This window comes from Theropithecus gelada, chromosome 1 (assembly GCF_003255815.1).
Source record: "Theropithecus gelada isolate Dixy chromosome 1, Tgel_1.0, whole genome shotgun sequence".
Lineage (NCBI taxonomy): Eukaryota > Metazoa > Chordata > Mammalia > Primates > Cercopithecidae > Theropithecus > Theropithecus gelada.
Window position 1 is genome coordinate 120,293,053 of NC_037668.1, and position 15,561 is coordinate 120,308,613.

The 15,561-nt window shown below is 37.7% G+C and overlaps 1 protein-coding gene across 1 annotated transcript in view; it reads left to right on the plus strand.

Annotated features, from left to right (window-relative positions):
• BTBD8 (BTB domain containing 8) overlaps positions 1–15,561 on the plus strand; it is a 59,829-nt gene that overhangs the window by 17,726 nt on the left and 26,542 nt on the right. Inside the window, exons 3-4 of the mRNA XM_025369472.1 lie at positions 3,856–4,052; positions 8,669–8,786. Of these exons, the coding sequence (XP_025225257.1) occupies positions 3,856–4,052; positions 8,669–8,786 (315 nt within the window). The remainder of the gene's footprint in view (positions 1–3,855; positions 4,053–8,668; positions 8,787–15,561) is intronic.

Genomic DNA, 15,561 nt, shown 5'->3' on the forward strand with positions numbered 1-15,561 from the left:
ATGTTACCTATTTTCCCCTACATATGGATATACTATATTTTGTTTACCCAGTTATCAGATGATAGGCTTTTGGGTTATTTCAACTTTTTGGCTGTTATGAATAAATCCGCTATGAACATTTATGTATAAATTTTTTGTGTGAACATACATTTTCAAGTCTCTTATATACCTAGGAGTGTAATTACTGGGTCATATAGTAACCTTTTCAGGAACTGACAGACTCTTTTCCAAAATGACAGTACCATTTTACATTACCACCAGCATGTACAAAATTTCCAATTTCTCCATATTCTCAACATGTTACCTCTTTTTTTAAAAAAAACTGTACCTATCCTAGTGGATGTAAACTGGCATCTTATTGTTTTCATTTACATTCCCATGATAGCTAATCATTTGCATTCCCATGATAGCTAATGATCTTGAGCAATTTTTGTATACTTATCAGTTATTTTTATATATTCTTTAGAAAACTAATCACATCCTTTGCCCATTTTAAAATTGGGTTCTCTTTATTGTGCTTTAAGAGTTCTGTGTATATACTGGAATACTAGACTCTTATCAGACATGATTTGCAGAAGTTTTCTCTCATCTGTGGGTTCTCTTTTAGGGTATTCTGGAAATCAAACGTCTTTAATTTGTGTCATTTCCACTTTATCTTTTCTTTTGTCACTATGCTTTTGATATATCTAAGACACCAAGGTCATGAAGATTTATGCCTATATTTACTTATAACAGTTTTGTACTTTTAGCTTTTCCATTTAGGTCTTTGATCTATTCTGAGTTAATTTTTGTACGTGGTATGAGGTTAGGGTCTAACTTCATTCTTTTGCATTTGGATGTTCTGTTGTCTCAGCACCATTTATGGGGGAGATTGTTGTTTTCCCATTGTATTATTGTCTGGACACTCTTGTCAAAAATTAGTTGCCCATAAATGTGTGTTCTAGACTCAGTTCTGTTCTACTGATCTACGTGTCCACCATTCTTATGCTAGTACCACACAGTCTTGATTACTGTAGCTTTGTAGGAAGCTTAGAAAATTGAGAAGTGTGAATCCACCAACTTTGTTCTTTGCAAGATTGTTTTGGCTATTCTGGGCCCCTTGTATTTCAATTTCAATTTGAGGATTGGCTTGTCAATTTCTGCAAAAAAATAAAAAAAAATAAAAAACCCAGAAAAAAGTCAGCTAGAATTTTAATAGGGATTACATTTAATCTGTAGGTCAGTTCAGAAAGTACTACTGTCTTAACGATATTAAGTCATCTAATCTATGAACACGAAATGTGTTTCCATTTATTTAGTTGCTTTCGACATTGTTTTGTAGCTTTCAATGAATGTCTTATACTTCTTTTGTTAAATATATTCCTGCTATTTTATTTTTTAGAATATTACTGTAAATGGAATTATTTTCTAATTTCATTTTTGATTGTTCATTGCTAGTATATAAAAACATAATTGATTTTTACATGTTGATCCTGTATCCTGCAACCTTGCTAAACTTGTTTAGTGGTTTTTTTGTGGATTTCCAAGGATTTTGTATATACAAATTTGTCATCTATAAATAAAGATAGCTTTACTTATTTCTTTACCATGTAGATACCTTTTATTTATTTTTCTTGCCTAATTGCCCTGGCTAAAACCTCCTATAAAATGTTGAAAGAAGTGTTAAGAACAGACATCCTTGCTGAGCTTAGGAAGAAAGCTTTCAGTTACCATTAAAGTATGATGTCAACTGTGGGTTTTTCATGGATATCCTTTATCAAGTTGAGGACATTCTCTTTTATTCCTAGTTTGTTGAATGTTTTATCATGACAGCGTGTTGGACTTTGTCAAATGATTTTTCTGCTTTGGTTGAAGTGATCATGTGGTTTTTGTCCTTTATTTTGCTGGTATGGTGTATAACATTAATTTTCTGAATTCCTGAGATAAATCTTTTTGTCATGGTATATAATCCTTTTTATGTGCTGCTGGATTCAGTTTAAAATTATTTTGTTGAGGGTTTTTTTTATTTACACTAATAAGGAATGTTGGACTATGTTTTTCTTTCCTTGTGGTGCCTTTGTCCGCCTTTGTATTAGTAATACTGGCCTCATAGAATGAGTTGGGAAGTGTTCCTTCCTCTCCTGTGTTTTTGGAAAAATGTGTGAAGGATTGGTGTTAATTATTAAACATTTGGTAGAATCTACCAGTCAAGCTATCTGGTTCTGTTTTTTTTCTTTGCAGGAAGATTTTGATTACTAATTCAATCCCTTTACTTGTTAATAGGTCTACTCAGGTACCGTTTCTTCTTGAGTCAGGTTTGGTAGTTTGTGTCTTTCTTGGAATTGTCCATTTCATCTAGATTATCTACCTTCTTTGGCATTATTATTATTATTTTTGAGACGGAGTCTCACTGTCACCTGGGCTGGAGTACAGTGGCATGATCTCGGCTCACTGCAAGCTCTGCCTCCTGGGTTCAAGAGATTCTCCTGACTCAGCCTCCCAAGTAGCTGGAATTACAGGCAACCCATGCCCGGCTAATTTTTTGTATTTTTAGTAGAGACGGGGTTTCACCATGTTGGTCAGACTGGTCTCAAACTCCTCACCTCATGATTCGCTCACCTTGGCCTCCCAGAGTACTGGGATTACAGGCGTGAGCCACCGTGCCTGGCTGGCATTATTTTTTGTTTTTATTTATTTCCATAGGTTTGTGGGGGAACAGGTGGTGTTTGGTTACATTAATAAGTTCTTTAGTGGTAATTTCTGAGATTTGGGTGGACCCATCACCTGAGCAGTATACACTGTACCCAATTTGTAGTTTTTTATCCCTCACCCTCCTTCCACCCTTTCCCCCGCCAATCCCCAATGTCCATTGTATCATTCTTATGCTTTTGCATCCTCATAGCTTAGCTCCCATTTATGAGTGAGAACATACGATGTTTAGTTTTCTAATCCTGAGTTGTTTCTACATCACAGGATAGTTCTCTGTCAGGAATATTCTGCGTTGTCATTTTCAGTCTCATATCCCAAGCTCTGAAGGGCACAGGGATCAACTCAGGCCACGTGCATGGATACTTGACCATTGATGGTTGCTGAACCTTAGCCATTTATGCCATCTCGGTAAAAGCAATGCTTTCCAAGCAAATCTCTGGAATAATTTTACTGAAGCATGACAGAATTCGCACGGAAGAAGACAGCTCCTGAAATCTCCATGACAGCTCCCACAGACACAGTGCTCACTGCCCCAACAGGACCCGGGGAACCTCCCCCAAGGGGAAACAGGCATCATAGGTTCCAGGGATGAGGTGGCAGTCAATGTGGGCAGCCAACGGCAGCCACGAGTTCAATTTTTTGGCATTATCTATTACTTTTTAACATTTAACATTTTTATAGACTACTTTTCAAAGTTTCTGCTGTTTATTTTTTATTTTTAATTACTTATTTTTGAGACAGAGTTTTACTCTGTTGCCCCGACTGGAGTGCAGTGGCATGATCACAACTCACTGCAACCTCTGCCTCCTGGGTTCAAGCGATTCTCATGTCTTAGCCTCCCAAGTAGCTTACAGGCACCTGCCACCATGCTCAGCTAATTTTTGTATTTTTTTAGTAGAAACGGGGTTTTGCCATGTTAGCCAGGCTGGTCTCGAACTCCTGACCTCAAGTGGTCTGCCCACCTTGGCCTCCCAAACTGCTGGGATTACAGGCATGAGCCACCGTGCCCAGCCGGCTTCTGCTGTTTTAGATTGACCTTTCTTCAGTTAGTCCAAATTAAGAAGGTTTAATATTATATATGAAAGTGGCACACTAAGGAAACTAGCATTCTTTCTTTTTAAGAATCACCAATGTTATTTAATTAATATTTTATATTTTGTCTTTTAGGATTATATATTCATCAAACAGAAACATAAAAAACTATGAAGAGGAAATTCTTAGGAAAAAGATAGTGGAGACTGGGATATCACAAAAGCAACTTGACATCAGTTTTCCACAGTGTAAAAACTCATCTGATTTTTCTCTTCAGAAGCATGAAATTCCAGAGGATATCAGTGACAGAGATGACGATTTCATTTCCAATGGTGAGGTATTTTTTATGGAGTTTTATTTATAGCCGTGAAAATAATTATATTCTGATACAGTTAGAGAAAAGCATACTTCAAAGATATACTTTACTGATTTTTTTTTTTTAAATAAGCATGGAGAACTGAAAACACTAGTATCGTTAACTCTCAGTTTTTCCCAAGTAATTGGAGATAGGCTTATTATGAATAAATCCATACGTAACTCACAATTCTCCTTTTAGCCACTACGCCTCTGTGTTATTGTCCTTATTATAATCTATGGCAATAAAGAAGCTTTAGCAGAGTCAGTTCTGTTTAATACCCTAATAAAAATGGTAGCCTAGTTTTATGAATATTAAATGGTTAAGAAATACATAAATACTATAATACATATGGCATTTTACCTTGAAAAAGGCCGGAAGTTTGCTTGTCGAAGTGGATTTCAGAAGGGTTGCAGCTTGTGAGTTATTGCAGATTGATGGAAAGAGAATATTAAGGAGGGATGCATGCATAGAGAGAGGTTCTGACAGAAAACCTGAGGTCCCTGGATCAGAGAACAGACCATTTATCACTTGCAGAGCATCTTAGTGCCAGTTCTCAGCTCCTAAACTCTGTGAGGCACTGCAGTGAGGGCCTGATGTTACCCAGCCCATGCAGTGGGATTGCACCACAGAAGAACACCAAAATTAGGAAACTTTAAGCTTTCACAGGTTGCTGGCAGATCTTCCCATTCTCTTCTCTAGAGACGGAAAGACCTTTCTTTGGAAGGTAAATCTTTGGGAGGGGAGGAGAAGGTAGTTTCCTTACCCTGTAATATAAGGAAATGACTTCCAGAGGAGGAAGGTTTCTCGATGTTTCTGAAGTAATACATATCTCTAGTTTCCAAGGCATGTTTGCTGTTTAATCATCCTTTAACCAAGTTTACTGGTGCTCTGCTCAGACAGATCAGACCATGCTGAAACATAAAAATATTCATAGAAAAGTGTCTCCCAATAGTTGGTTATCTGAAGTCAGATGGGAATTTATAAAACCAGATATAGATGGGTGTGTCTTATAACACATGCAGTAAACTGAGGTATCTGGTATTTGGGTGTGCGTGTGTGTGTGCATGGCTCAGTTCAACCGAGTGCAGCTTTCTGCATTAACTTAGTGTTTCTCATCTGAATTTTGCACCTAAGCAAATGGAAAATTTATGTTATGCTCAAAATGTTCCCTAATACATGAATTGTATTGGATCAAACTCATTTTTTCAAAACAAGTGTTAGAGCAGAATTGATTGTATTTGAAAACATTTGTTGGGCTAAAGGATCTTATTACTGGTGTGTAAAGCAACAATTACTCATCTGATTTATCCTGGTTAGATTCCTGTTATATTACAGTCAACATATCTATTTATGAGTGAATGAATAGACATTCTAGGCCTTGAGGTAGATCATTCATATGCTTTATTTAATTTCGTCTCATAAAACCCTAGGGAGTGTTACAGACTGATTTTATCAATAAGACCCAGATAGGACTCTAAGACTCAGAGAGCATAAGAGACTTTCCTGAGGTCACACACAGCGATTGACAGAGCTGATATTTGAAATCCAGTTTTCTTACTCTAGTCTAGAGCTCTGCTGTGGCTCTATGGCAACCCTTTAAAGTGGCCAAATAAGTTACGAGTTTAAGTGAAAAGAGCCTCTGCCTTTTGACTCTTTTCTCCATCACTCCATGGAAAATCCCCACGTTCACCAGTAACCTCCTAGTTGCCAGCTTAGCAGACATTTTTTTTGTCTACATCTTATAAACCTTTTTGCAGCCTTTCATACTGTTAATGCTGCCCTCCTTGAAACTTCTGTTTTCTGTGACACCATGCTTTCTTGATTTTCTTTCTTGGCCAGTTCTCAGTCTTTTTTACTGATCTATCATCTTTCTGCCCCTTAAATAAATGGTATTCTGTAATTTTTTTGAGCTTCATATCCAGTCACTGACTAAACATATCTGTTAAAGTCTACCTTATTTTTTTATTTTTTAAATCTTTATTGTTTTTAATGAGATGGGGTCTCACTCTGTCACCCAAGCAAGAGTACAGCGTCATGATCTCAGCTCACTGCAACCTCTACCTCCCAGGCCCAAGTGATCCTCCCACCTCAGCCTCTCGAGTAACTGGGCCCACAGGGGTGACCACCACGTCTGGCTAATATTTTGTATTTTTAGTAGAGATGAGGTTTCCCTGCGCTGCCCAGGCTGGTCTTGAACTCCTGAGCTCAGGCAATCCACCCACCTCAGCCTCCTAAAGTGCTGGGATTATAGGCATGAGCCACTGTGCCCAGCCAAAATATATCTTAAATATCTCAAAAGTAACCTGTCCCAAATTCAACTTGTGGGACTCTGTCACCAGTGACTGATCTTCACCAGATCTACTGGCCAAAGTTTGTTGACAAGCAAAGTTACGATAAACAGTTGTTAAAAGAAAAACATTAGATAAAATAAACCTGAGTTTATTTGAACAAAGAACAATTCATGAATCATGCAGCACTCAGAACCAGAAGAGGTTCAGAGAACTCTGCTCTACAACTGGCCAGTGAGTATGTATAAACAGAACATGGAAGTAAAGTACAGAAATGACTTGATTGGTTATAGCTAAGTGTTTGCCTTATTTGGACATGGTCAGATCAGTTGGCTGCTTGTGATTGGGCAAAGCTCGGCTTCTTATAATTGGCTGAGATCTAGCTATCTATTACCAAAAATAAACACTCCTAAGTTAGGTTAGGTTTTAGTTTGTTTACATACTAAGGTTGCAGTTCCTTAAGTAGGAACTCAAAGTATGGAGGCAGCCTTCGTTCAAATTTAAGTTAACAATTTCTGCCTTTGGATTAGTCTCTTGATTGTGAGATCGACCAAAACCTTGGGCATTGATGCCAGTCTCTTGATACCATCATAATGGACTCGTTTGGTCTCAGAGTAGAACCCTACTGGTCTCCATGTCAGGTCAGTTAAATGATTCTTTACATTCTTGCTGTTTTAGTCAAAGTTAAGACCATTTAATGCACGATGGATGGCAGCATACAAATATTTAAGACTCCTGAGAGGATATGGTATGCCAGGGATGCTACTATTATGACTATCAGGAGGCTAATACCAAAAGACAAAAGTGTACTGCCAGGCGCGGTGGCTCACGCCTTTAATCCCAGCACTTTGGGAGGCTGAGGCGGGTGGATCACGAGGTCAGGAGATTGAGACCATCCTGGCTAACACGGTGAAACCCCATCTCTACTAAAAATACAAAAAAAAATTAGCCTGGCGTGGTGGCACGCGCCTGTAGTCCCAGCTACTTGGGAGGCTGAGGCAGGAGAATGGCGTGAACCCAGGAGGCAAAGCTTTCAGTGAGCTAAGATCGCGCCACTGTACTCCAGCCTGGGTGACAGAGCGAGACTCCGTCTCAAAAAAAAAAAAAAAAAAAGTGTGCTCCTTTATAGGGGCTCCTACAAACCAAACTGATCAAAATTAATCAAATAAAAATTTAGGCAAGATAGAGAGTTTAATAATATTTGAGTCAAATTGGTCATAGTCTGTTCAGGGAATGATGGTGATTAAGGACCGTAGTTTACTGTAGAATGATCTGATTTCAAAAGGTATCCAAGTTTGTGACCAGCCTGGGCAACATAAGGAGACTCTGTATCTATAAAACATAAAATTAGCTGAGTATGGTGGCGTATACCTGTAGTCTCAGCTACTTGTGAGGCTAGGGTGGGAGGATTGAATTGCTTGAGCCCAGGATTTTGAAGCTATAGTAAGCTATGTTCATGCCACTGCACTCCAGCCTGAGTGACAGAGCAAGACTCTGTCTCTAAAAAATAAAATAAAATTTTTAAAAGATAATCCAATATTGTTGTTAGCCTGATAACACAGGTCATAGTAACCTAGAGACCCACAAGAAGAAACATAGAGATTAGAAATTTTGCTAAATTCTAATTAAGAAGTAATTAATTCTAATTAAAAATTAGAAAAAGATGTTCATGAAGAGGCTTCATTTTTGGTGTATAATTTTGTGATAATACTACCTATATTTAAATATGTATATTTAAAAGTATACAGTCATGTGCTCCATAATGACATTTTGGTCAACAATGGACCACATATATGACAAAGGTTTTATAAGATTATGATACCGGATTTTTACTGTACCTTTTCTATGCTTATATACACAACTACTTACCATTGTGTTACAGTTGCCAACACTATTCATTGCAGTAACATGCGGTGCAGGTTTATAGCCTAGGAGCAGTGGGCTATACCATATGGCCTATGTGTGTAATAGGCTATATCGTCTAGGTTTGTGTAAATACACTCTGTGATGTTCACACAGTAATGAAATCAGCTAACAACGTATTTCTCAGAACTGTCATTAAGGGATGCATGACTGTTATTAAGCAATGCATGACTCTATCTATATTTACATGGAAGTAGAAATATATTTCAAAGGAGAAAGTCTAGATGATTTAACCTTTTTGTTTTATTTTTAATTTACTACTTACATATTCCAACTAATTGAGATAATTATGTGGGAAACCTCTTGGTAATAATAGAAAACAATTTTTGGATGTTTGTAATATTAAACTATTTTTTAGTCTTGTTTTTCTTTTTTAAAGATAATTATGACTTGGAGCCTGCATCTGAATTAGGAGAAGATTTATTGAAGCTTTATGTGAAACCTTGTTGCCCAGATATTGATATTTTTGTTGATGGAAAACGTTTTAAAGCTCACAGGTAAATAGACACGACTAATTTGCTGTCTTGGTTGTGACTGTAGAGTGTGGAAGGGCAGCTGTCTCTTTCCAGCACGGTGGTTTTCAAGCTTTGATTTTCACACAGGCCACAGGGGTTCCATGAAGGCCAAAGGGGTTCCACTGTGATTCCTCAGGGGGGAGTCGAACAGGGGAAGAGGTTGACCATCAGGCAAGGTTTTCTGCAGGTTTTCACACATGCACACGTGGGCCCACCCAGACATGTGCATGTATATGTTTCTGCCAGAGCAGATCTCATCTGTGTTTGGACATGAACCTAAGATTTTATTAGAAGAAAATGTTCTGCTGCCTAAAATAGATTTGAAAGCCACTGTCACAGAAAATGTAGTTAAATGCAGTTTTTAATTTTATAGGCATTATAGTATTGAGAAGTATTATTTCTACATGAATGACATGTATTTTCTCTGAATGCATTTTGGCTCAGATTCCGTGTTTCAAAATAGATGATGCTCATGAATAGCATTGATTAGGAGGTTTAATATTTCAATGTACTTTTTAAAAACCATTGTTCTGCTTCAGAATTGGGTTGCTTAAACATTCCAGGCTTTTAGATTTCAAATTAAAGCCGGTTGCCTGTTTTAGTCAGGCTCTTCGATTGCAAGTAACTAAAATCTGCTTAAAAGCAGAAAAAAATTTAATAAGAAATACATATTATCTTTTGGAACTCAAGGGAAAGAAGTACAGCTGGGTCTCACTATAGACTAGAATCTGAACCAGAAAACTTAGGAACCCAGACAGTTCTTCCTCCTTCTCTTTGTGTTTCAAATAGAATGTTGATAAGAAGTTATTCTGGTGCTTCTGAAGAGGAAGAACCAGAGTATTTGCAGTGGCAAGTGGTAATCTTCTAGGTTCAGGGGTGCACAGCCCTTAATGAAATTAGCAGTGGGTTTAGGTTACTGTAATCCAGCAAGCCAAATAGTGGTAATATTTGTACTCTTAGAAATCACACTGGTTTTGCCAGTTGACAGCAATACAACCCAAGGATTGCTAGTCTGAACTAGACTATTTACTATTCAAAATTTAACTTTTCTCTATGGGAATATGTACTTTGTAAATATACATATACGCATTTTCCTAATTCTTGTGAAATCTGCATTAAATATTGCAAAATTCAGAATATAATCTAGATTGATCATTATATTTTCCATCTCATGGGTATATTTCCTAAATCATGGTGTGGGTGTGGTTGTGTGTCTCTCCATCTTGTTTTCATTTTTTTTTCTGACCAACACAATTTTATTTTAAAAATTAATTTTATTTTGTGTCCAGGTTTTTCATGAGACCGTGTGGGCATCCTACCAAAGTTACAGAGCCCTAAAGCTATTGCCGTCATACAGGGAAGGCAGGACCCTGTAACCATTTGCAATATGTCCTCAAACAGTGCCTATATTTGGCCTCTCCCTGTGTACTGCCTGACAATGAACTAACAGGACTGTGTTTTAGGAGCTGGACCTAGAATATTAGGTTTGTATTCCAGGACAGCTCTTGCTCAATTTCTGGTTTATTTTGTTCACCTAGCAATAAAAAAAAAAATTCATATTAACTAGAAAGACAATAAGTTTTCCTACTTTTTTCTTGCCCTTATGCAAGTTAGAATAGCAAATTCTAAATTATAAGGTTACCTTCCTAGTCCAGACTCAAACATCTTTCTGTTTATAGTACATACTAATTTTATTATGCAGTTTAAGGAATATTGTGTCAGTAGTTCAGAGAATACATATTCATCTAAAGCCCAACATTGGAACTTTCTTAGTTACTTGTTCTAGATGATCATTGTCAGCATTCTTCTAGTGGTGTAGCTAAAAATCCTTTTGTAATATGGCTGCTTTAATTTTTTAATTATACATACTTATATATTAAAAGATCAATACAAGTACTTACAAAGGACCAGGATTTATGACTGGAATTTTATTCAGTTTAGGTATCAACATTTTTAAAACCTTAGTTTGCTAGTTTAATGTGCCCAAATTGTTATGGTCTTCTATTAAGCTAATCTTTCTCTCATGGTCAAGTTACTTCCTCGGTAACAGTTCTTCCAAGGTAGTCTCTCCAGCTGCTCTGTCCATTCTTTACCATGATCCTCAGCCCAATCCCTGGAACACTTTGTATGCTGAAAGACAGTCTGATGCCAGTCACTTGCTTGTGGTGGCACAACTAAGCCAAAGAAATCATTTGTAATAGAGTGGTTAAGAGTGTGTGGACTGTAGGGACAATCTGCATGGTAAATTAATTTCATGTCCACCATTATTAGCTGTGTGAATTTGGGTAAGTCATTTAACCATTCATTCTGCGTTTCAGCATCCTTATCAGAGATGGGGGTTATAACAGTCTCCATCTCATAATGTGATTGTGAGAATTAAATTACAGTTGTTACTGAGCACTCAATGGGCTTACTACCTGATTAGCCTTCATGGATTCCATTAGTTAGTTATGTTACTACTTTTCTGAATATTGTATCCTGGGATACTACTGCACATTACCCCTTGTTGTGGACCTCGGTAACATTATCTTCCTGCCCCAGATGCTCTCAATTACCATATGAATACCATCTGGATATTGTACATTTCTTTCTGCTTGTATTTATTCCTGTCACCTTCAGTCTACTTCTAAGTATCTGCCTGAGTCACTGCATTGCTGACTTCCCTTTTTTTTTTTTTTTTTTTTTTAAGATAGAGTCTCACTCTGTTGCCCAGGCTGGAGTGCAGTGGCGTGATCTCTGGTCACTGCAAGCTCCACCTCCTGGGTTTACACCATTCTCCTGCCTCAGCCTCCCAAGTACCGGGGACTACAGGCGCCCGCCACCACGCCCGGCTAATTTTTTGTATTTTTTGGTAGAGACGGGGTTTCACTGTGTTTGCCAGGATGGTCTTGATTTCCTGACCTTGTGATCTGCCTGCCTCGGCCCCAAAGTGCTGGCATTACAGGCGTGAGCCACCGCACCTGGCTGCTGACTTCCCATTTTGTAGTGTAATTTATTATTTTAATGTTTTATGAAAGAAGTTTAATGTTACATTTTTAAGATAATTTGTTGCACTTCTGTGTTCCGTAATTAAAATTCTCTTATGCTGTCTCATTGAAAAAGAGCAGTCATTCTTTTTTTTTTTCCCTAAGACAAAGTTTTGCTCTTTTGCCCAGGCTGGAGTGCAGTGGCGTAATCTCGGCTCACTGCAACCTCTGCCCCCTGCGTTCAAGCGATTCTCATGTCTCACCCTCCCAAGTAGCTGGGATTACAGGCACACGCCACCAACCTTGGCTAATTTTTGTATTTTTTAGTAGAGACAGGATTTCACCATGTTGGCCAGGCTGGTCTCAAACTCCTGACCTCAAGTGATCCACCCGCCTCAGCCTCCCAAAGTGCTAGTATTATATGTGTGAGCCACTGTGCCTGGCCCCGTCATTTCTAACTTTAGCTTTGTGACACTCAAAATCTGGTATATCTTCCAGAATACCTTTCTTATCAGTGCCTGATAATATACCATTAGACATTCATTCATTTGGTTAAGATGTCAAATCTTCCTTTAATATCTCTCTGAATATTTAGTAAATTGGCACTGTGTCCTAAGATTATTGTTCTGTATGTCCTTGAAAAAGCTAAAAGTTTTTTCAGAAGTGGTATGATTTAGTAATTAAGAAGTTGGTCTTTTTGTATTTAGATTATGATTCTACCACTTATTTTGAAAATTCCACCACTTATTAATTGTTGGGAAGTTACTTAATCTCTCCAAGTTTCAATATCTTTATCTGTAAAAGAAATAGTAGTAGAAATTATAGCATGGGATAGCTGTGAAGATTGAATCATATAATGCACATGAAGCACTTAGCATAGTACCTGGCACATTGTAAGCTTTCAAAAGTAAATGTTAGTTGCTATAAGTATGTAATAGATATCTGTAAGACTGGCACATATGTTGCCTGTTCTAGCTTGCCTTATATCAGGGGGCAAACTGTGGCCTAAATGTGGTTAAGTGGCCTGTTTTTGTATGAGGCAACAAAAAAGCAGAGACAAGTAATGCCACAGGGACCTGCAAGTCTAAAATGCCTTTCAAGAGTCACTTGGGTTTGTTCCCAAACCTGCTTATGCCATTTGAATTTATTTTTTTGATGACAATGAATATAAGTCAGTGATACATAAAATACGAAAGAGAAAAGTTATTGTTCCAGTGAAAACTCGGGTGAGTGCTTTGGGAGGATTAAATAAGGATTAAATAAGGGAAAGGCACTTTAAAAATTGCTGTTGTGGCCAGGTGCAGTGGCTCACACCTGTTATCCCAGCACTCTAGGAGGCTGAGATGAGAGGAGCACTTGAACCAGGGAGTTTGAGACCAGCCTAAGCAACAAAGCAAAACCCCATCTCTACAAAAAAATTTAGCTGGGCATGGTGTGTGCACCATGTAGTCTCTGCTAATTGGGTGGCTGAGGTGGGAAGATCATTTGAGCCTAGGGGTTTGAGGTTGCAATGAGCCAGTGAGTGCCATTGCATTCCAGCTTTGGGAACAGAACAAGACCCTGTCTCAAAAAAAATTAAAATCAAACTAGATATCATAGTGTATATGTGTGTTGTTTTTGTGAGAATGACGCTTATATCAGTGAACCCATGTTAAAAAAAAAAAAAAAAGATGGGTCTTATGATAAAAGATGTGTGAATTAAATGCATATTTCTTCTTAGAATAAAATTATAGTACACAGAAATAGCTTTTTTAATTCCTCATTTTTTCAATTAACTAAACGACTATTACTCCAAATTGTGTTGGATAATAGGGTATCCACGGCACTTAACTTCAGAAAAGTCCAGTCCTATGAAAGCTGTAGTCAATGGATGTCACAAAATTCTCAAGAGATGGTTAACTTTGCTTTCACAAAGTTATATTCTCTGAAGTATTTGCTAAGAAGTGACATGGACAAAAGTGATTACTCCAAAAATTTAGATTCGTGACTCTGGATTTAACTCTTACTCAGTTATGTGGAATTAAAGCAAATAAATAAATAAATAAATACATACATACATTCTTGGAGTAAGAATACTTTAAAAATTAGTCCTACTAAAATTTCCTTCTCTAGAGCTTCTCTGCATAATCCAGGCCATTATTCTGCCTGGAGTAGTGAATGTAGTTCAGCTAACATTGGGAAGTATTGAATAGCAGTGTACTAAAGCAGCAGCAAGGTGGAAATTAGGGCATCTTGATAGAGCCAGAAGCAGCGTTAATAGTTGAAATTAAACTTAATCAAAAGGAGAAAATAGTTTTTGGCATGATGGAAAATAAACAATTTGGCAAAGATTTTTAATACACCATACCATCTACAGCATTATTTTTTAACCTGAGGCATCTGTCCTAATTAAGTAGGAATGTTTTCTAAGTTTCTGTTTTAAGGTCAGGGTAATTGTTTAAGCCTCAGATGCTCCTAATTTTACTAAAATGGAAATGGCTGACATGCTGTGTTCAAGTCTTCTGAGGAGTAGACACAAAGATGGGATTAGACTTTCAATAAATGTATTAGGCTAAATGCATGTGAAAGAACATAGAAAGCCAGAGAAAACAAAGCTGCTAGACTGCAATGCTGATTTGACTCTAAGTGAAGGAGAAAGAGAAGGAAGTTAGATAGAAGCATCTTAGACTGCAGTGGAGTCCTAAGAAAAGTTGGGCAAGGCCATTAAAGTTCCCATGCCAAAGGCACCCATCAGAGAAGCACCTGTTTTCTAGGGCTAGCCCTGCCTTATTATCCTTGCTGGGCTCAGTCATTGTCGGGAAATAGCTTCTGAGAAGATGGCCTTGTGACCCAGGTGGAATAAATTTCAGAGTGCTGCAGCTGAAGCTGTCGGTCATTACGCAAAGATTAGAGGGGTAGGCCCGGCGCACGGTGACTCACACCTGTAATCGCAGCACTTTGGGAGGCGGATCATGAGGTGGGTGGATCACGAGGTCCGAGATCGAGACCATCCTGGCTAACTTGGTGAAACCCCGTCTCTACTAAAAATACAAAAAATTAACCGGGCATGGTGACATGCCTGTAGTCCCAGTTGCTCGGGAGGCTAAGGCAGGAGAATCGCTTGAATCCAGGAGACAGAGGTTGCAGTGACTTGAGATTGTGCCACTGCACTCCAGCCTGGATGACAGAGTGAGACTCTGTCTCCAAAAAAAAAAAAAAGATTAGAGGGGTATATTCTCATGACTACCACACATATAAATCATGACATGCTATATATATATTTATATTTCTTTACCACTAGGCATAGTCAGATGAAGTAAGAAATAATTGTTAAAAAAACATTTATTGTTTGCTAGGTATTATGGTGCTGAGATTGGGATTCATAAAGAAATGAAGGAAGTACTGAGGATTAAATGGGTTATATATCAATATTCAACAGTGTGATAGAAAAGATTGCCATGGAAAAAAGGCCTGACAGATATCCAATAAACTACTAAAAGTGGTTTTTTCTAGATCATGGAATTGAAGTAAACAAGGAAGCAGGGTGAGAACTTAAAATTTTCACTTTATCCAATTCTATATTGAAGTTTATTACAAACATATTGTTTTTATAATTTAAAAAAGTTTTTAAAATCTGGCTTTCCATTTTTAAGGAAAGAATTACAGACTAAAATTTTTTTATCGGCAGCACATATAATTTTTTTTTTTTTTTTTTTTTTTAGGGGGGGTTTTTCCCTTTGTCCCGGGCTTGAGTGCAATGGCCGAATCCACGCCCACTTCCAACTCCCCCCCCCCCGGTTTCCCCCTTTCCC